The 22,681-nt window shown below is 33.2% G+C and overlaps 1 protein-coding gene across 2 annotated transcripts; it reads left to right on the top strand.

The window, feature by feature from the left end:
* Positions 1-1,670: 1,670 nt before the first annotated feature.
* On the top strand, positions 1,671-12,568 carry LOC134724826 (PDZ and LIM domain protein 2-like). Of its 2 annotated transcripts, XM_063588108.1 has the most exons (5): positions 1,671-1,958; positions 7,540-7,691; positions 10,051-10,223; positions 11,492-11,722; positions 12,469-12,568. In XM_063588108.1, the coding sequence occupies exons 1-4, from the start codon at positions 1,845-1,847 to the stop codon at positions 11,569-11,571; spliced, it is 519 nt and encodes a 172-aa protein (XP_063444178.1). In that variant the 5' UTR covers positions 1,671-1,844; the 3' UTR covers positions 11,572-11,722; positions 12,469-12,568. The 2 variants fall into 2 exon arrangements, with proteins under 2 accessions (XP_063444178.1, XP_063444179.1); XM_063588109.1 differs by lacking the exon at positions 11,492-11,722 and having other exon boundaries at positions 1,679-1,958; positions 12,469-12,565.
* Positions 12,569-22,681: the final 10,113 nt, after the last annotated feature.

Raw genomic sequence — 22,681 nt, 5'->3', positions numbered from 1 at the left:
TCCTTTAGGTTAAGGCAAAACAGCCTTAGCAACAGTCTTTAATCATTATCCACTGAAAATAAAAAAAGATTGATTAAATTTACTTACACCAAAACAAAACAAAAAGACAATCATATTTTCAATAAAAACAAGAAAATTAATTCGAAACATAATTCATGAATTATTTCTCCTAATTTTCAAATAAAAAAAAAATCTTCACTTTTCTTTTAAAAAATTATTCAAATCAGAAATTAAAAAAATAAACAAAGTTTATAACTTAGCACATTCTTCATGTGTCGGTTCGAGGTCACGAGGCTGTAGTTCGGTGATTGTTGTTGGTTCATCTCTAAATTTGTTGTTTTTCGTAAATTGTTTTGTTTTGAGTTAGACCGTTACTTTTCTTGTTGAATCCTTCCACATTGTTCATGTCGGTGATTTATATTGCTAAATAATAAAAAAAAAACGAGTTTTCGTTGTTGATGGCCGTACGATATCATATAATTGCTTACATGTTTATACACTTTATTCGACAATAACTACATGTAGCATATGTCCTCTGTTTATATAAAAATAAAACAGCACCAACAAAAGATGAATGGTCGTTTTTTTTTATTGAACTTACAAAATTTCACCCTGGCAATAAATAAGACAACAGTCGTTAGTATTTTAACGATATATGAATGTTTTTTTCGGATAATATGCTTGAAAAAAAGATTTATCTTTAAAACCACAAAGTCGATGATAGAGGTACGCAACGACGACTTCTGAACGAAATTAACCGCATATATTTTGTAATGTAGTTTATATTGTATATTTGTAAGACGATAAAGCTTTGATTTGGACAAAAAAATCGTCACTTTATATTAATAAACAGTGATTTATTTCATCTTTAAATTACAATATATTACAAGACGCCGTACAGGCAAAACTTGTTATTTTACAATTCGCCGTACAACGTATTGCAATTCGCCGTACAATAAACAAACAGTGTTTTGATCCATATTCTTTTAAAAACATCTTTTTGGCAACAAATTTCAGTAAATTTGATGCCACACTATAATAATCTAAAAACGTGTCTGGAAAAATAATGAAAAACAGTTGAATATCTTTCCAATGAGGCGACAGAAGATGTTCGGCGACGAAATTTTCCGGTACTAAGTGGCTAGTTTTGTAGTATAACACAAAATCTTGTAATGATTTTGTACTTATCGGACTTCTAATTTAAAGAATTATATATCAGAAAATCATTTCTTAAGCGATTCCCTCGTCAAATCAGTAGAAATGATATAAATTGAATGAATTCTTACCTTGTTTATTTTTTTTCCATTTCTCTCCGCTTCGTTAGTACCCAATTTCCGGTGGCGATGATACACAGTGTATAGAAATGTTCTAATTTTGTTGTTTGTTAGATTCAAAGGAAAATTCAAATTACTTGAAATATTTTAATTATTTAATTTCCATTTGAGTATCTACTATAAATGTATTTGGGCATAATCAGTACAATATTTTTTTAACGATCAAAATATATTCTATTCGGAAAACAAAACTTTACTATTTAGTCAGTTTTATTTTATGAAAGTAAGTTGCAAAACATATTCTTCTTGAGAAAAAAAACAACGTTCCTATAAAATACGGCCTTATAAATATCGATATGATTGTTTATTTTTCATTCACCACACGGAGGCTCCCACACGTGCCCGATAATGCAGGAAAGATGCGAAGGATGGAGAAGTAATCATATCATATTCTGTATATCACTCTAACTAAGTATACGTACATCCGGGATCTTCATTTGGTGTAATTGACCCACTTTTCGACAAAAAGTAGCAGACGAATTAAAGTTGATCTTGTGAAAGTTTTTAAAAATGTCCGAGGACCAACCCGTCTTCGTCCAACTAAGGAGAAAGGATCCTTCTGTACAGTGGGGATTTCGTATGAATGGAGGAAGAGATCAGGGATCTATATTATATATTCAGAAAGTAAGTTTTATGGTTATTTGCACTAAACATATATATGTGAAGGTTGCAGTGATGCTGCATACATTTGATTACAATAGTATCTTATCTTGTAAATACAGATGGAGATTTGTGTAGGAGGAGGTATTAAATCAAAGCTTCATTTTACAGAGAAAAAAACAAAATTCATTCTGAACAGACATTTTTGCACATTATAATATTAAAATACATTTTATTAACACTTAATATTCAAGCACTAGTAACTGCAATTTTTACAGGGGTTTTGTCGAATTGATTTTTTTAAATAAAGGTATCATAAAGTTATTCTGCAAGTCAAGTTGTAGCAAAATAACCTCTCCCCCTTTATTTCCAATCTCTATCATAACGTAACCAATTTTTATGAATGATTAAAGTTCAACCTCTCGCCCTTATTTCTAAACTCTAGCTTCCTACATTACTCGACTATATTATTATAAATCGTTAAAGTTGCCTTTTTGATACAGCGATATTTACTATAAAAATCATCGTATAAATGTAATTTCAAAATATTTTATTCATAATTATATTACATGTAACCGAAGGGTTGACATAATGTTTATTTTGTTTATCTTTGAAATCAGAGACTTTTACTTGTAATTATTTGCATTCCTGAGTTGTATGAATACATCGGTGATACATATGAATATTTGGTTAATAACACTTGAAATTAAATCTCATGAAGTAGTTAAGCAACTCAAAGAACAGAAGAAATGAATAGCGATAGAATTTCAATTTTGACGACGTGATAAATATCTGACCCTCTTAAATAATGTCTTATTTGTACAACTATGAGATCAAATGTACATTAACAAAATGCCTTTATAAATTTAAATGCAGAGATATACATTCCACATCGGGTCCATAGCATTACTAAGTAAACCTTGTTCGATAATTATTTGCTATCTTTTCTCTCTTTCCAAAGTAGAGTAAGCCATTACAACGAAAATAAATTAAGAACAACTTAAATGTAAAAACTACAGATTATTTTCTTTCATTCGTTATCAAAAGATCTTTCATCATTTAGCAGTTTGTTTAAGATGTTGTTGTAAACAAAACTATACCTATAGGGATATCTGACACAAGGACCATAGGCCCTCATTATTCATACTGATCCTACATTCGTGACAAAAGACCATATCTCATACTGTTCACCCTAACAAGCCAATTAGGCTGCTGGGACATTTAACATGTACATATTTAACATTGAACATGAAATTTTTATACGTTTGACATAGAACAGGTTATTTAATTCATATGTGCTGACAGGGGATGACCTCTCCCTCTTTTTGTGACCATTAAAATGCAGAGACAAAAAAAAATCACCAGATATATACGTAGATCGCATTGAAGCTTTGGTACAATAGCTTTTTCTATTCTTCATGAAACTGTAAAACATATTATCGATGTGAACGCACGAATGTAAAGCCTGCTACCAAACAATTAAAACAAAAAGAGACAGCTAATGGCCAGCACAAAAGAATAAACTTCGTGTGCGCATTTTATAGTCAAAAAGCTCCAAATGTTCGCCAAATTCTATTGCTTGACTATATATAGTTTTTAACCTCTTGATATTCTCATAACAATGCTCTGGCTCGTCCATTAGAAAATAATGAACATTAATTCATGAAGTTTATTAAACTGTAAAATTAGAAAAAGAACGTAATAATATATATATGCTAATCAATGCTATTGGTATTATAGACTTGAAATTATTCTGAAAAAATAAGAGGTTCGCCATGTCATAATAACTACTGACGATTTTCAGAAAAGTTCATTGAAATCCAGGCAATGCTTCGCAAATAATTGAGCGGTTGAAGAAAGTGTGGAATGACGCAGGGACAGATCCAACTATCCAACTGTGCCCTTGTCGTTTCTCTAAGCAATTGTAAAAAATGTTTTGTTTGATATTTTAACTAATTTCGACCTCAACATTTCTTATATACAAATAACCTTATTTACAAGGTCATAGATGTACAAACTACTAAGAATTCTTTCTGTCTTTCTCCCAGTTCTCTTGACATGTCGCATTTTCTCTTCCTATAAAGTAATTACAGCAAAGTTGAATGGTCGTTAACAATTAGTTTTCTGATAGTTAGATTCTGCTGATTGCCAGTTTACTGTGTGCCAAGTTTTCTGTTGATGATATTGCGAAAAAAGCACTGCCAGATGTGTTAAAACAACAACGATGTTTTATTATTATATGATGAATATTCTAGAACAGATAGCAATCAGTAGCAACATGTATTATGTGGATAACTGTAACTGCTACTTAATGATAACAAATTGCTATAATTTTTGATAATTTTACAGTAAAGTTAAATATTTAATACTGTAAATTGCATATTTAGTACTGAAATGTCAATACGATTAACCTTGTCTGTGTTTTATAAGTACACAACTAAACTTTTTAACGTATGTGTCCAACGTTTATGGAAACATCTCTTGTTATCATTTTTTTTTTTTGGGGGGGGACACTTCCATTGTTAAATCTACAAGTATTTTACATTCATTTTACCAACTAATAGGGTAAATTGTTTGAAACAGTACTTGACAGAAGAGCCAGTAACTGAAAATAATACACTTAGAAAGCAGATAGGAAAACAGGTCAATTTTTTGAAGAAAAAAAACAATATTTATCTGAAAACAGCAAACAGAAAGAAGATAGCAAAATACATGTAGGGGCTTTCCGTTGACTTGTGATTTTCATAAAAACGCATAAATGTTTTCAGAAAATGTTCATAAGATCTAAGAATTTAACTTATGGAAAAAATCGAGTGGGAGTTAGTGAAGTACTTATGCTGAAAAAAGGGAGTAAAAATTAGAAGTCGTTGACGTACTCTTACGATTGTTATTATTGTTTGTTTTATGCGGTTTTATTGAGAATATAACCACTTTTATCGTAGTATGTGTAAAAGGATAGATCAACACCACAGATGCTTTGAACAGGTTTTTCCTATTTTCTCGAACTACCGGTTAGGAGAATAGTTGTCTTTCTGTGAATCAACAATTGTCAGGACACGACTTAAAGTGTTTTTAGTAATGAAATGGAGTGGTGGATTATGAATGTGAAGTTATTATACTTATAAGATGTCGGAAATAGACAGTAACATGTGAAGTATATCACGTATAGGGGTCTAACGTGACTAAACCATAGCCCCCCCCCCCCCCATGAGGAGATATTATAACGTATTGATCAGTTTTGTTATTGAATGATTATCTGATTATAGCCCAATTGTTTATGATTATTTACACATGTATCAATCAATGCTCTTTCTGATAATCAGGTTTGATTACTATTATTACGAATCAATATGAATCGGGCATATTGCTATGAAAACCCATCCCCACAAAAGACCCAAACCCACCCACGCACGCACTTTTTAACAGATCTAATATGAAATGTACTGTTATACCCTGAAGTTCCGTTTATTTCAAACAATAAAATAAAAATAGACACAGAAAATTGCAATATTTGGCAAAATAATGTAATTTATTACAAAGTGCCGTGTTGATAAGAATATAACAGTTGTTGATAGCTATAAGGCAGTTAATGAGTTCACTTTCTAAAGTTCTATGAACCTCGTTACTAAATGGTGCAACAAAAAACATACGTTTAGGCAATGACTGGTTGGTCGGATAATCTATGTTACATGTATCTAAATACTTGAATACCGTATTCTTTTATATTGCAAAAGAGTTGGGTTTCATCTTATTTTTCATTCAAATCAAAAATTATATGTTCATCAAAGAAGAACCTGGTATTAGTATCTAATATACAACATGTAGCGTTTGGTCTTTTGAAACCTTCAATATTCTAGTAGCTACTGTCTGTAGCAATGTTCAAATATTCGGTGACATGGTTTATGTTAATGTTGCATCTTGCCAAATTGTCTATAAATATATGATCAATAACGATTTACATGTGGTTACAGGTATCACAAACAGGTAGTTTGTATTATAACGAAGATTATAAGATAGGTACTTTGAGAGAATGATAACAGATCAGTGCCAGCATTAATTTCTCTATCTGTAAATCTCATCAGAAGATTCTGTAAGTGGAGGTGGAATATGACCTCCATTAAGGTCAAATGCATGCTCTTTACAACTGGCAATGATTATCAGCTTTTGATTTACTAAATACATTATCTTTATCGTAATACCCTGTAATGTTACAGATAAACTCGTGCACAAGGATTCTGTAAAAGAGGAGGGCTTTTTTATATCTATAAAATAGAGACATTTTGGTCGTATATTTTCGTTTCTGTTTCTTCGTAAGGCGCGAATTGAGGTATCCTGGCACATTATACTTTTATTTTGCTTATTTATAATTGATGAATATTTCAATATAATAAGTATGTAAAATACACAAAATATACATTCATGACATTTTGCAAAGATACTTAAATGTGTATCCCTATCCTCAAATTCTCTCGTAATTGTGATGTATTAAAAAGATGATAAAGATGTACCAGCTGTACAATATAATGTCACTTTGATGAGTACAGAAGACTTTTACTGCCAAATATATGTAATGAAATTAGTAAAACTGAATATCAAGTACTGCTACCATGGGACAAACATTATGAAAATTTAAAAAAGAAAAAGAAAAAAAAACGGTACTTGTCGACAATTTAGATAATTGCCTCAAACTGTCAGTTTCATTTTTTTACTTGTGAGATAGAATGAACTATATAAATGCACCTCGGATCATTACGTTTGAACTTTCAAATTGTCATGCCACAGGTTATCCTATTATTTGTAATGGTATAACAACCTATTAATGAAACATATATATGTCAAAATACTTAACTCTAGGATGGACGAACTCAGTTTGTCACTTTTATATGTAAGTATGTAGGAAATAATTTTATAATGATACATTTTCTTAATGAAGTGCCCCACAAAAGAGATATTTGATCCTAAAGTTTTTGACGTCAATTTTGATGTCAACGAACTTCATTTTTCAATGTTCAGGTTGAAGTTAATTCCTCAAATCCTCAAAAACACTTTTACAATATTCATTTTACAAAGTCATTTTTTGATCAATCATAGAAGTGCATGTTCTTAATATGGTAGAGCTATATGTGGTATAGAGCATTCGATTGACATGGGTCATGATAAACTGGACCCTTGTTGTGTCCATTTATCGCTCACTGATGCGAAGCTAGTGATGGAACGGATGACCAGTTTAGGGGGTCATGAGTGCGTAGATCGTTCGTTTGTGTAGAACACAATCCCATTCAGTCGGAACGCTGATAATAGATAGGCTGCCATGAAATGGATTTTAAAGATCATTTCCGCAAAATCACCTCAGTGTTTCTGTTTTTAAAAAAAAGTAAACTATCAGGTGTCCCTATTCCAGTATGTTATCATTTCAGTCCAGTGCAGTATTCTGTCGGTTAAACCACTTCCATTGGTTTAGCGTATTAATGGCTTCGTCCTTAACATGCGTTTGATATTTGCCGCTAAACATTGAGCAAACAACTATCAAATTATTCAAAACGATTAGATAGATCCTAAAACTTTATAAAGAAGGCTTTTAATTTTGTTTATAATCAAATTTCAGCTATCACGTAATGGCGTGGGAGACCGAAGTGGCTTACGACCGGGGGACGGAATTCTAAAAATAAATAATGTACCAGCAACGTATCTAGACCATGAGCAAGCTAAAATGGAAATTATCAGAAGTGGAAATGAATTGGATTTTGTGGTGCAAAGGTATGGTTATACTTTACATTTAGTTAGAACACGTACACGAAACTGTCGCCAATTGAATAACGAGTGAAAAAAAATATTTACGAAAAAAGTGCTGACAACAAGCGAAAACAAGATGCTTAGTTATGGTGTCATACAATTAAATACAGGAACTTGTGAAATATGCGCAATGAGGCAGCTACACAACGAAAATAAACGACACAAGAGGAAAATTAACATATAATCTTCTAAAATCATTTACAGGTTCCAGACTACGAATACACACCGAAGTTGTAATACAAAAAGATGAAATATTATATATATAAAACATGTACTTCATTGTAGGTCAAATAAGACCATGAATGCATGAACTTCCTCCATTGCTAGACGTGCATTTTATTGTAGTCGGCTAACTAAAAGACAGCATCCGACCAACCAATTGCGATTTCAATAGTGGGACTGACTTATATAAGTTTTTACTGTCGAAAGGAATTTAGATTTCTTGGTAGTACTCTGTACTCGACAACTAAATGCTGCTGGAAGCTAAACTCTCAGAAATATAACCTAATGTGCTTCTCATGCATTTATCGTACTGGAACCATATATACCTGTTAAAAATGACACCATTTTGTTTAATTCGGATTTTTGTGACTCAAATTTAGCGTCTCATTACAGTTAAACAGAATAAAACAAAACAGTAAATGTACAACATTGTAAACGAAGAAAAACACGTATGTAATTCAGAATGACATAATACTACATCTCTTAGACTAAATGTAGAATGATAAGATGTAATTCCAGCAGAGTAATTATATAATAAACTAATTACTGTTCTGGTATATTACTTTCCTTTTTACCATGTATATCAATGTAGTTATGTGAAGGCCGTCTGACGCTACATAATTAACATCGTGTTACAGCAAATAACAGTTGAGTAGAAATAGACATTTGACAAGTATTAGCCAATCACAAGTCTTTGCATCTCATCTTTGATATGAATGAGATTACTAGAACAACCATTTTCAGCTCATTTTACTCGGTTCCATATATCAACTTGCATTCAGTTGCACTTTTGACATAATCATTTAAAGGTTCCTTCTATTTAGTGTTCACTATTACTGTATGTCTGTACGGCATGTAGAGATCATCTGACCTTAACCTCATTTTAATGGTTTATTGGTCAATTTAGTGTTCAATGATAAAGTCATTTCTCATTAACCTTAATGATATGGCCAACTATATTTTGTGTACGGTTTGTCTGGAAGATTTATCTTATCTAAATTGGGCCTTGACCTCATTTTCCATGTTTGCCTCTCGGATGGCCTTGACCTTATTTTCATGTTGAATCAGTCACCAATATATATGTTTGCTTCTGGGATTGCCTTGACCTCATTTTCGAGTTGAAACAGTCACCAATATGTTTGCTTCTCGGATGATATAAGCAATTATTAGTTAATATGGCGACATTGGCACCCACTAATTATCTTGGAATCCAAGGATAGTCTCCTCTAAAACTGCAGGAAGAATTTGACAAAAATATCCAATATTTCGAAATAGAAAGCATTGTCATAAATTGTGAGTCTTGCTGGAGGTGTATACTCCTGATTTAAAATAGTTATGGCTGTTTGTTTATTGTGTACCTTCTTTTCAAGACAAAAGTTTTATGAAGAAAAAATTATCAAAATTCAGTGGCAGGTTTGTGAAAGGATGCGTAGGTGTCCAATTTCTACTATAAAGGAAATCGTCGCCATCATTTCTAAGAATGGCAATATTCCTATTATCAAAAATTGTAGCCCTTGAATCAATTCTAAGAAACGTGCTTCTAAATTGTTTATGCAATATCGTCTCTATTATTGTGTTATTGTCTAAATTTCAGTTCGAGGTAACCGTTTTGTCCGTTTCGAAGCTGTTAACACCATGTTCTCGGTATACATTAACAACTGTAGTTTTGAATCGAATAATTTATCATGGCATAAATAAGGCCGTTGGTTTTCTTGTTTGAATTATTTTACATTTGTCATTTTGGGGTCATAGCTGACTATGCGGTATGGGTTTTGTTCATGTTGAAGACCGTACGGTGACCTGTAGTTGTTAATCTCTATGTCATGTGATATCTTGTGGAAAGTTGCCTCATTGGCAATCATACAACATCTTCTTTTTTATATTATCAATTATTGAGGGGGCTTACCAAAACCAGGATATCAGACAAAGGCGTTTTTTAATGTTAACTTTGAGATACCCTGTTTGTTTGTTAAAGCCTGAGGTAACAGATAGAGAGGTACACCTATATAATAAGGAGATACTAGTAACCAATTATAAATAAATTAAGACAGTATTGAGTAAAATGATATGTAGCAATTTTGTTTCATTCTTTTGATTTCAGAGATGCCATAGATGTAGGTCAACATAGAGGAGCACAAACTAAACCAGCACCAAAACAGCGTTCTGAAGTTGATGAGGAACCCTCGATGTATAAGGGATATACTAACCCTAATGTACAGTCTAGATCATTTAAAATATTACAACAATCATTAAATTATTCAGAGGCACCACAAGGTAATCATCATTTGAATAGTAATGACTTGCAAGAAGAGGGCGGGTTCGGATACTGCACCAATGTTGCCCAAACACTCATAGTTAAACGCGCCAAAGGTAAAAACATGTGTCGAAGATTTATGTTGTGTTTTGTCTCTTGTGTGATTAGTTGTCCCTTATTATTGAATGACATTTAATCTTTTTGTTTCGTTTTGTTATGATGGAGGTTTCGAATGGGCAGTGGGTTTCGATGTCATAGATTGAGGAGGGGATAGCGATAGGGAAATGTGTAATCAGATGTCAATAATGGGAGGATTGCGGTAGGGCAATGTGTTAGCCAATGTCATAGATAGGAAAGGGGATTGCAGTTTGGCAGTGTGTTAGCCAATGTCATAGATAGGGAAGGGGATTGCGGTTTGGCAGTGTGTTAGCCAATGTCATAGATTGGGAAAAGGATTGCGGTAGGGCAATGTGTTAGCCAATGTCATAGATTGGGAAAAGGATTGCGGTATAGGGCAATGTGTTAGCCAATGCCATAGATTGGGAAAGGGATTGCGGTAGGGCAATGTGTTAGCCAATGTCATAGATTGGGAAGGGGATTGCGGTAGGACAATGTGTTAGCCAATGTCATAGATGGGGAAAGGGATTGCGGTAGGGCAATGTGTTAGCCAATGTCATAGATGGGGAAAGGGATTGTGGTAGGGCAATGTGTTAGCTAATGTCATAGATGGGGAAGAGCATTGCGGTAGGGCAATGTGTTAGCTAATATCATAGATGGGGAATATGATTGCGGTAGGGCAATGTGTTAACCAATGTCATAGATGGGGAAAGGGATTGCAGTAGGGCAATGTGTTAGCCAATGACAAAGATAGGGAAGAGGGTTGCGGTTTGGCAGTGTTATAACCAATGTCATAGATGGGGGGATTGCGGTATGGCAGTGTAATTTTAGATGTCATAGCAGAAGAAAAAGTTGCTAAATGGATTTGCAAAGGATTTTTTTTATCTGGTTGTATTAAGAAGTTAGCAATTATATGTCTGTTCTACAAACATCTTCTCAGAAAAACAGAAGCATATCTGTGTATTATTTAAATATTTTGTAACCGTCAACCCGGTCTCATCTTTTTTTTCCAATTTTTGGCTCTATTATTAAAGAAATAAACTTTGGGCAAACAATACAGGTTCTGGTCAAAATTGTTCACGATTTGGTTAATTGGACATTTCACTCTTTGCACGCTGTTATAGTCAATATAATGGATGGACTTGAGATGGTCGTTAATTGCTTTTTGCAGATGGACCTGCCAGTGAAGCTGGACAAATGAAATTGATGACAATGTCTGACTTCATGTATTCTACAGGAAAGACTGATTGAGCAACCATGATAGCGTCATTTCTTTATATTTCAAAGTTGTTTCGTTTTTATTTACATTCCTCTGTTCTTCCTATGATGTCATGTTCGACTACACAGAATTTTCTATTTTTTGGCCTCGATTGGTTTGAGAGGGCTGCCTTCGACAAAAAAGGTAGTGTGATCAATCGGCTACCAAAACCGAGGGAATTAAATTAACAAATTACTGAATTTATGCACGAGGAGACTATTCAGATTTAAAATATTTATCGTTTAGAATACAACCATCGAGATTGCGATTAAACACTTTTTCCACTCGGATTTGGTAGCAGAAACGGGAGCCTTAAAGCTGTTGTTTGTATTCCAACACTAATATTCGCACCACTACTAATTTGTTATTCTTATGATCATTTTCGTAGTTTTTCACATTTTGTTCTGCATATTTTAGTTCTGTTTGTTTCAAGTTGTGATTGTCCCTCGTATACATTTACGTTACTCTGTTTTATAGTCTTTTGTTTTATTTCTCTGTGGTTCATGTTCGTTTCTTCTTTTTATGTTGGTTATGAACAGTATTGTGAAATTATGATAGAATATGTCTTTTCTATCTTTCATTGTTATGTTTTTCTGTACTGAAATAGTATGAAATTTAGAGAAAAAAAAATAACGGATTTCTAAAAATTTCCTCAGCAATTGAATTGTAATTAGAGAAATATATTAATCCTTCACAGTTTTCACAGACTGTAATTGTCTTACTGTCATGTCATTCTGAAAAAGAAAATACGGGTCAAAATTTCACCAAGCAGAACAAAAGATGTTGTTTTCGGCAGGCGATCATTATAGAATAATCAAAGAAAGATAACTCCAATTCAATAGACAAGTTAAAAACTGGTCCAATATTTAAGATTTTTTTCTCTTTTTTAGAATCAGATTGAATAGGAGCATTTTTGCAGCCATACCTATCCAGGTTATTATAAGAGGAAGAGATTATAAAACAATCATCATCTAGACTAAATGTGATGCAACTTGTAGCGATGGAAAGTAGTTTGTTTGCAGGCAGTTCTTTTAGTAGATACCATTAGTTATGATTTAGTGTTATGCAGTAGTTTCTTTCAATGAGCGCTAAGCTGAGGCACCTCATTCATCAGATTAACTAAGTCACACATTTTGCATGTCTGGTCGATGTTGATCAGGTTTTTTTATTTGTTTCAAATTTGTTTTTTATCAATGTTTTGTTGTTGTATATTAATTGCCGCTTTATATTTAAACATCCGATGTTGTAGTAAATTCATGTTTATAAGTCAATACCACGATTTTTGTATGTAAAAAAAATCCTGATGGAAAAAGAGGGGAAAAAAGGGTGAATTTACCACAAAGAAAGCAAATTGGGAAATGAACACACCCGTGTCAACAAATTGTTTATATTTAACAGACAACCAAACTCATCCTCTAATATTTATTTTTGTTGTGTTTTATTTTAAGTTGTGTGCAAATAGTAGCTTTCAAAAACAATCAGTACTGCTGCCTTTAAAAAAAGTTGTTGCCATTTATACGTGACAATCACATGTACAAGTTATATTAATATATGAGATGTATCAAAATGCTGTTTAATATATATATATGCAGTGCCTGAAAAAGAGACTTTTAACCTCCCGTTTGTCAGTCTAACAAGGTCAGACGTAAGTTTTAAGTCTTGATTCTGAGATTGTATTTGTTGATATTATTTATAAATATGATATTATATATATATATGTATACTGGAAAGTTATTCCTTATATTTTTGCGTTATAGTGTGACAAGATTGAATAAATATTTTATGTTTAGGCCCTTGTTTTTTTCTTAATATTTAAAACATCTGATGACTATATTGTGCGTTTGAACAGCTGTTCCCTATTTACCTTCATTGCGAACTCTCGGATCCCCAAAAATGGAAATGCCAGTCATTGAAGTATAAATATATGAATAAGTTAGAAGCATTGCGACTAAATGGAACATGAAACGAATCATAGCAATTTTGCCTGAGCAGCTGAAACTTGAAAGTTTCCAAATAATTTTTAAATGTATAAACTGCTGATATCCTCGAGGACCACCAGCTCATAAAGTAGCGTAGCTTGACCCTTATTTGAAGTTAGACAAACGATTTGATGTTTTGTTACAATACCTCATGACGAGGCACTTTTTACCAAGGTTTACAAGAAAACAACACAAAACCATTCTAGAGTTATGTTAAATCCAGACGACACTAAGGAAAACATTGGTATACCAGCAATTAAACGGAATGGAGCTCATGTTAACGATAACAAAGAAAAGGCAAACATACTGCTAAACCAATTTGAATCAGTTTTCACAAAAGACACACTAAATGCAACGCTAAACATTGACAAGAAAATTGCTCAGCCGATACCAACACTGGCAATAACAACATTTAGAGTTGCATTGAAAAGTTTCTCTAACCATGAGACACATCTTTCAACAATCCATAAACTCTGGCACCATACCGTACTACTTGGTGAAATGCGAACATTACTCCTGTGTTTAAGAAAGAAATATTAACACACCAGACAACTATAGACCTGTTTATCTTTTTATCGTGACCTGCGTTACCTGCAAACTGATTAAGCATATTATATGTAAACATATCATAAAACACCTAACTAGAGCGTATGTCGCTCACTTGGTCTATGTGCTGCAGTGAACTCTACAAAATCAAAGACAAAAGAATTCATGAAAATATTCTTTGTTTTTGTGTTTTTATGGGGTCAATTGACAATTTTGGTCATGCTTACTTATTTGAAGATCTAACTTTACTGAACATTCGTGCTGTTTACAGTTATCTCTATCTTTAATGATTTGTCCAGGTGTTTCAGAGGAGAAGATTTTTCTAAAAGATAACAGAAATTTACGAAAAAAAATGTTAAAAGCTGACTTTTAAGGGCAATAACTCCTAAAGGGGTCAATTGACACTGTTTTACATGATTACTTATTTGTAGAGCTTACTTTGCTGAACAATTTTGCTGTTTACAGTTTATCTCTATCTATAATAATATTGAAGATAATAACCAAAAACTACAAAATTTCCTTAAATTTACCATTTCAGAGTAACAACACAACAAAAAGTTGTCTGATACGTATGTAAATTTCAAGACAAACATTTCAAGACATAAAAATCTTGGACCCATGAACATGCGAAGCTCATGTCAGGTTGCTCTAAATGCTTTAGTTTCAGCAATATATCTCAAAAACTGCATTTTACCCCATGTTCTAGTTTTTAGCCATGCGGCGGCCATTTTGAATAATTTGTGGGTTCATCGAATACATTTTTTTAAACCAAGAGTTCCAAATGGTGAAGTTGAAATCATACCTTCGTAAATTTTACGGACGCCATCATGAGTTGGTTGACCGTTATGGAATAACCGTTTCACAAATGATATCGGATATGTTCCTTACGTCGTAACTACAATCCCCAAGTCCCTTTCATGAATGTGACCTACCGAATTAGACTATTTAACGGATTTGTTTTCACATAAGCAACACGACGGGTGCCACATGTGGAGCAGGGTCTGCTTACCCTTTCGGAGCACCTGAGATCACCCCTAGTTTTTGGTGGGGGTCGTGTTGTTTATTATTTAGTTTACTATGTTGTGTCATCTGTACTATTGTTTGTCTGTTTATCTTTTTCATTTTTAGTCATGGCGTTGTCAGTTTATTTTTTATGAGTTTGAATGTCCCTTTGGTATCTTTCGTCCCTCTTCCTGAATCATGCTTACTTTTTGTAGAGCTTACTTTGCTGAACAATTTTCTATTTACAATTTATCTTTATCTATTATAATATTCAAGATAATAACAAAAAACTGCAAAATTTCCTTAAAATTACCAATTCAGGGGCAGCAAACCAACAACAGGTTGTCAGATGCGTCTGCAAATTTCAGGTCAGATAGATATTGACCTGAAAAACAATTTTACCACATGTCAGATTTGCTCTAAATGCTTCAGTTTCAGAGAGAATCCAAAAAAACTGCATTTTACCCCCATGTTCTATTTCTAACCAAGGCGGGGTCATCGGATACATTTAAAAAAATCAAGACACCCTAAGGATGAGGCCAAGTTTGGTTTAATTTGGCCAAGTAGCTTCAGAGGAGAAGATCTCCATAAAAGTTTACGGACAACGACAATGAACGCCAAGTGATGAGAAAAGCTCACTTTGACCTATGGGCCAGTTGAGCTAACAAGGAACAATTTGCTCACAACACACGTCACCAGCATGGCTTCCGTTCGGGTTTCTCTTGTTAAACCTAACTTTTAACAACGATGAACGACTTACTTCAACTTTATGACAAAGGCCATCAGACATATTTTGTAACACTGGATATATCTAATGCATTCGATACGGTCCCACACAAAAGGCGGATGACTTATCCAAACTCGAAAGTTATGGTATTGATGGTCTAGCTATTACTAGATTGGTTCAACAAGTTCCTTACAAAACGATATATAAGAGTCCTGATAGATGGCGAAAATTCTAATTATGTATTTGTAGCACCAGGAGTACCTCAAGGCACGATATACCGCTGTTGTTCCTTTGTCAGATTGAATGGTGACTTATAAACCTGTAACTGTTAAACTCAAGTCAGATGGTCCGTGTAACACTTATCAATTCAAAGTTTTAAAAAAGTTTTGAAATTTTAGATTTTTGGAATTTTAATCAAAGTTTTAAAATATCAAAATTTCAAATTGTGTTAAAGTTTTGAAATTTTGAAATTTTAACCAAATTATTAAAATATCAAAATTCTAAATATTGTTTATAAATTTGAATGTTTAGGAATTTGATCAAACTTTTAAAATACTATAACTAACGTGCAAATTTGATTATTTCACTTTTTTAAAGTTTGATTTTTAAATGTTTGATTAAAATATCAAAAATAGATAAGGGGCAAAAAGAGGGGTACCTGTAAAAAGCAAAACGAAATAAAAGCGGAACGAAACGAAACAATATGAATTGAAAACTTACTGGTACTTAAAAGTGTGTGTATGAAATAAAACAACAGACGGACAGTTGTAAGTGATGAAAAATTGGATGACAAAATAAATATTTTTCCAAAGAAGATGATTCATTTAAAAACCAGACGTACGGCTCTGATATTGACCATTTCACTTGCTGGTTTTTCTAGCACCCATATTTGAGGAGAAACAGGAGTAACAGTAAAAACTGAACCACTCGCAGTAGGTCAAATAGTATTGTAAGGTTGAACATGTATGAAAATTTCTACTGAACTCTAAGCAATAAAAAGGCTCAAAACACGGTGTATTATCTCTTTTGATTTCATTTTTTTTCTGTTTTGCTCTACGACTTCTTACTTTCTGCAATCATGTTGGCTAAAGAATATTTCATTTCATGTACATTATGAACGATCGTCTTAAATGTTTTAATCTGTTCTCTGTAAGTTGTTGGCCCTAAATATTCAGCTTTGAGCGTTCCGTAAAAGGTCGATCAAGGAAAGCGATTCGGTCGTAACTTTTAACGTTATCGGTTTTCATTTTTATCGGTTGTATGACGATCATAATTATATTGCCTTGTATCAATGATTTTAGTTAATATTTTTTTGGCCGGTACGGTAGGGATACTGAATGCATGGTGTCCCAATTATGGTTGAGCCAGACAAGTTGATTAAAGCATTGAAAAACTTAATAAAATTGTTAGCGATTCGACAAAACAACAACACCCCACTTTTAAAGTTAAATGGTTGCTCCCTTAATAGACAACGTTTGGACTGGTTATCATACACATAGCTCCATTAGGGGTTCTAAATCAACCACTGGTTTTAAATAGTAAATAAAAGGAAAATATTTGTTTGTATTAAGGGATATTATTGTTCCGTATTTGCATTTTGTAAATATGGCATTTTTAAGTTATCGTACGACAATCGACTTTGAGCAAAGGCTAAAAGAACACATGTACATCCAGTTAGAATGGGGGGTGCAAAGAGGAGCCACACTGTCAGCTGCATAATGGATTTTTCCTTTTTTGGCTGTACACCATTGGAGGTTGAATCCTACGGTTCTCCGTAATTTGCATGTAAACTACCTATTTTGAATAATCGATTTTTTGTTGCCAGTGACAAATATTCCATGAATGTTCCGGAACAAATTAGCAATAAATGCATCAAGGAGAGAGTGTGCATATAAAGACATTTAAAACCTTTCAATTAGTTTGATTGAGGTCTGGAGCTGGCGAATGACAGTAACTGCTAGCCTTATAAATAGTAGTCCTTTGTTAATTTATTATCAATGTCATTTTGATTAGTTTCTTTTGTTTCCTATTTTGACATAGGACTTGTATTTCCTATTCAATTGGTTTTACTGTTCGTATTACTGTGTGTTTTTCATTCTTTAATTGGCTAGAGGTATAAGAGTGGGTTGTCATCTCACGAAACATGTTAAACCCCTTCGCATTTGTGCGCCTGTCTCAATCCAGGAGCCTCTGTCCTTTTAAGTCTTGTATGATTTTAATTTTAGTTCATTGTTATATTTCGGAGTTTATTATTACGTCTATAATCACTGAACCAGTACACTTTTTTGTCTAGGGGCCAGCTGAAGCAAGCCTAGCATGTGTTGTAACGTTCATTGCGACTTGATCTATACATTAAGTATTCCTTCCGTATCATTTCTTGGAACTGAATTAAATCATGCAATCGATAAAAAAGAACACAAACCGGTTTAAGTTGCATGCGACCGAAGCGCTTTTTCTGGATCTACCGGTTTATTGCGAGTTGGTCAGTTTTCACTGATACTTCTAAATGTTGGGCACTGGGAACACCAAATAGCTCTGAATTATTTATCTCAAACGCTAAACTCATATAAGAGATTTAAATCAACTTATTTGATTCCGGTTTAAATAGGTTTAACTAAAAAAAAATTGATAGATGCACAACCTTAAAATTTCAGGATAATGTTATCCCATGCAATGTCTAATATGTTTCATAAAAAAAACCGACTTCTTCTTTTCATTATCTATTTTGTAATTAAAAATGATTTGATATATTTCGTGCTATTTTTTTATAACTAAAATTGATTCTTATCAGAGCCGTGTTAACATCAGTGTTTACAGGTACTAGTGCCCCTCTTTTCGCCCCTTTTCTTTTCTGATATTTTAATCAAAAATTTAAAAAATCAAACTTTTAAAAAGTGAAATAATCAAAATTGCACGTTAGTTTTAGTATTTTAAAAGTTTGATCAAATTCCTAAACTATCAAATTTATAAACAATATTTAGAATTATGATATTTTAATAATTTGGTTAAAATTTCAAAATTTCAAAACTTTAACACAATTTGAAATTTTGATATTTTAAAACTTTGATTAAAATTCCAAAAATCTAAAATTTCAGAACTTTTTAAAACTTTGGATTGATAAGTGTTACACGGACCTCAGATTATTCGCCGACGATTGTCCACTATATAGGAAAGTCCAAACACAACAGGACCATCAACCACTACCCTTACTTAAACAAGGACATTTATGCACTTGACCGAGTTCTGAGACAAGCAGTGTGTTTCACAAAGGGAAGTCGGGGACGGATCCAGCCATTTTAAAAAGGGGGTTCCCAGCCCAAGATAAAAAGGGGGGTCCAACTATATGTTCCCATTCAAATGCATTGATCGTCCAAAAAAAGGGGGGTCCAACCCCCGAAACTCTCCCCCTAAGGTATAAGGTAGTATAAGCTAAAACTTCCGACACTGGAAAACAGACGTCGTCACTTTTCTATACAAGGTGCAGAGGAGTTGGTACAAGCTATCCAACAAGACTCAGTATTAGTCAAGGAGAGACCAAAATGACAAATAAAACATGATCCATGCAATTTTGTGACTATAAAACAGCAAACATTGTAGATGAATTTGGTCAAAACAACAGACGGTTTTTCACAATTCCAGCAAGCAAATCCGAACAAAATAAACAGTTATTCTTTGGAACAACAATATCCGATTTGAATAAAATACCAGACAATCTGGTGTGTGCAAAGCACGTGCCAAGACAATTGAGAGCATTATGACTTCGGTTGCTCTCACAAAGCTGGACTTCTAGCGCCTCTCTCCCGTTCTAAATGACTGTTTCGGCATTTACATATGGACTAAGTTGATAGATAGATATAGGAAGATGTGGTGTGAGTGCCAATGAGACAACTCTCCATCTAAAAAACAATTTAAAAATTAAACCATTATAGGTTAAAGTACGGCCTTCAACACGGAGCCTTGGCTCACACCGAACAACAAGCTATAAAGGGCCCCAAAATTACTAGTGTAAAACCATTCAAACGGGAAAACCAACGGTCTAATCTATATAAACAAAACGAGAAACGAGAAACACGTATATATTACATAAACAAACGACAACTACTGTACATCAGATTCCTGACTTAGGACAGGTGCAAACATTTGCAGCGGGATTAAACGTTTTAATGGGCCCAAACCTTCTCCCTTTTTCTAAAACAATAGCATAACATCACAACATATAAAAACATACGATAAAATATCAATTAGCAGACTTAACTCAATCAAAAAACGTATGATTACACAAAGAACGAATAAATTTGATCTGCGATATCTGAATACAAATGCACAGTTAATTAAATATTAGAGACAAACAGTCATGACCAAAAGGCTATCAAACAAATTCAAACACACTGAGAAATATTTAACCAATCAATGTTCACTTTAGAAAAAAACCGGTTTTTTATAATCTTGAAGTTTATACAAATGTTGTAAGAATAAGTGAAAAATTGAAGATATTACAAATAATCAAAGCTGGTATACAGCCAAGATCCATATAAATAAAAAATGACAAAAAAGCATTATAAACAGTATCAACAGGTCGAATTAACAAGAAAATACGATTTGAGAGTACTCGCAGTTACTGACAGCTAGTTAAAAGCCAAAACCAATTAATAGTAAAAAATCATGCATCAGAGACTAAGTTGAGTTATTTTACTGATTTGATAGATTTATTTATTAATATTCTTTGTTTAATGCCCAGTTATAGATGAGTCATGACTATCTTTTTTGGAACTCCTGAAGGTATTTGATATTTTACACAACACGCTTGCAATAATGAACACATTTGGGGTAACATTTTTTTGAAATATACACGGGAAAAAAGTAATAACTTTCTTAAACTAACCTGGATTTCTACCTAACTTGGACAGAAGCTTGTTTATAATCATAAGATAGTCTCCAGTAGTAAATTTTAAAAACAAATCTGTTTTTTCCGTATTTCACTTATAAATGGACTTGTTTTCCTACCACTCTGTGGTTAAAGTTTTGAAATTCTAAAATCTTTCTCAAACTATCCTGGATTTTAACCAATCTTTAACAGAAGATTGTTTGTGATCATAAGATAGTATCCAGAAGTTAATTTTGTAAATAAATCTGGTTTTCCGATTTCACTTATAAATGGACTTATTTTTTTTCTGCCAGGAAACAATACATTAACTCTATGGTTAAAGTCTTTGAAATTTTTACCCTACATTTCTACCAAACTTGGACAGAAACTTGTTTATGATCATAATATAGTATCTAGAAGTATTTTTTTCTCAAAATTTTGTACCTGTTTTTTCGTATCTTCTTTTTTAAATTGACTCAGTTGTTCTTCCAGTTAACATTACATACAGCCTGCAGTTAAAGTTTGTAAACTATGGATTTTTACCAAACTTGGACAGAAGCTTCTTACAATCAACAGATAGTATAGAGAGGAATGTTTTTATTTTTATTTTTCCCCTCATTTTTGTTGAGCTTGCGATTAACAGCAAAAGTAGACGGGACACCGGGTTTCGCGAAACCCTTACAATTTTTTTAAAATTTTAGTTTCATTTATATATTCCGGAGTTTAGTACATGACGTCCATTATCACTGAACTAGTATATATTTCTATTTAGTGGCCAAATGGAGCACGACTCAGGGCGCGGGTTTTTTCTGGTGTATTGAAGACCCATTGGCGGCCTTCTGCTGTTTTGTGCTCTTTGGTCGGGTTGTTGCCACATTCACCATTTCCATTCTCAATTTTATCTATATAAAAAAAACCACAATGAGACTACAAAGTCTAAAGTTATTTCATGAAGCGCGCTATTGAAGAAAGTAGCATCTAAAGATTGTGAACTAGAAAATTTAGTTACTTATTCCAGTTGTTACCTCAGTGTTGACATATGGAAGTTTCCGTCATCTGCATGCCAACATCACAGTTAATGTATTCCCTGTTTTCTCGTCTTTTCACGGTATCCAAAAGCATGTCTTTAATCGTAACAAATTGGACACTGGACATTCCAAAGTAACAGTTCTCAGTATTCATCGGCTTCTCAAACTATTGAAAGATACATAAGAGATCATAAGAAGTTCTGATTTAAATAACCTAGACTGGCATGAAACTGTTCTGCCAACAAATAAGGCACTGACAAATCAAGTTACAGAAAACTCTTCAAATTGATACACATGAAGCTGTAATCACTGAGTCTATATCATATATTTGAAAACGTGTACAACAATCATCGAATACGACTCATCGCTTAGGTACTTACTTACACGAGCACCACAACGAATGGCACATGTGCACGGTGGGTATGGTTGTCCTGCGAGAGAACGTACTGTGCTGGTGATTTGGTCCTGACGGGTGCTGGTGGGTCCTGATTCTGTGCTGGTGGGTTTGTTTACATTGTATCAGAACGGCAATAAAACGACTGTTTTGTTGCTTAATTTTTCTCTGATGTGTCATAAGTACCATGCAAAGTATATTACAACAATATTATATTGCAAAAGTCGTGCAAGTTCGTTAAACGGAATTGTCCTGACGCTGTGCTGGTGATAAGAAAAACGGTCCTGGTTCTGTGCTCCTATGTCCTGGTTCTGTGCTTTTATATTTTAGTTAAAAGTGGCATATATTCAAGATCATTGATGCTGTACTGTTATTGACTTATTAGCTGTTGTCTGCTTTCTTGAAATTGACATTGTTGTGAATCTGTTTACTGTTATTATGAGAGAAAAAATACCCCTATTTTTAATTTTTTTTTAAAACTAACTGTAATCTTATTTATTGGCCTGTTAATGGAACCCTTCTTGCCCCCTTTTAAGATAAGAAAATATGTTTAAGATTTTCGG

The sequence above is a fragment of the Mytilus trossulus genome, chromosome 7 (genome assembly GCF_036588685.1).
Source record: "Mytilus trossulus isolate FHL-02 chromosome 7, PNRI_Mtr1.1.1.hap1, whole genome shotgun sequence".
NCBI lineage: Eukaryota > Metazoa > Mollusca > Bivalvia > Mytilida > Mytilidae > Mytilus > Mytilus trossulus.
This window is presented reverse-complemented; position numbering and strand designations above follow the sequence as displayed.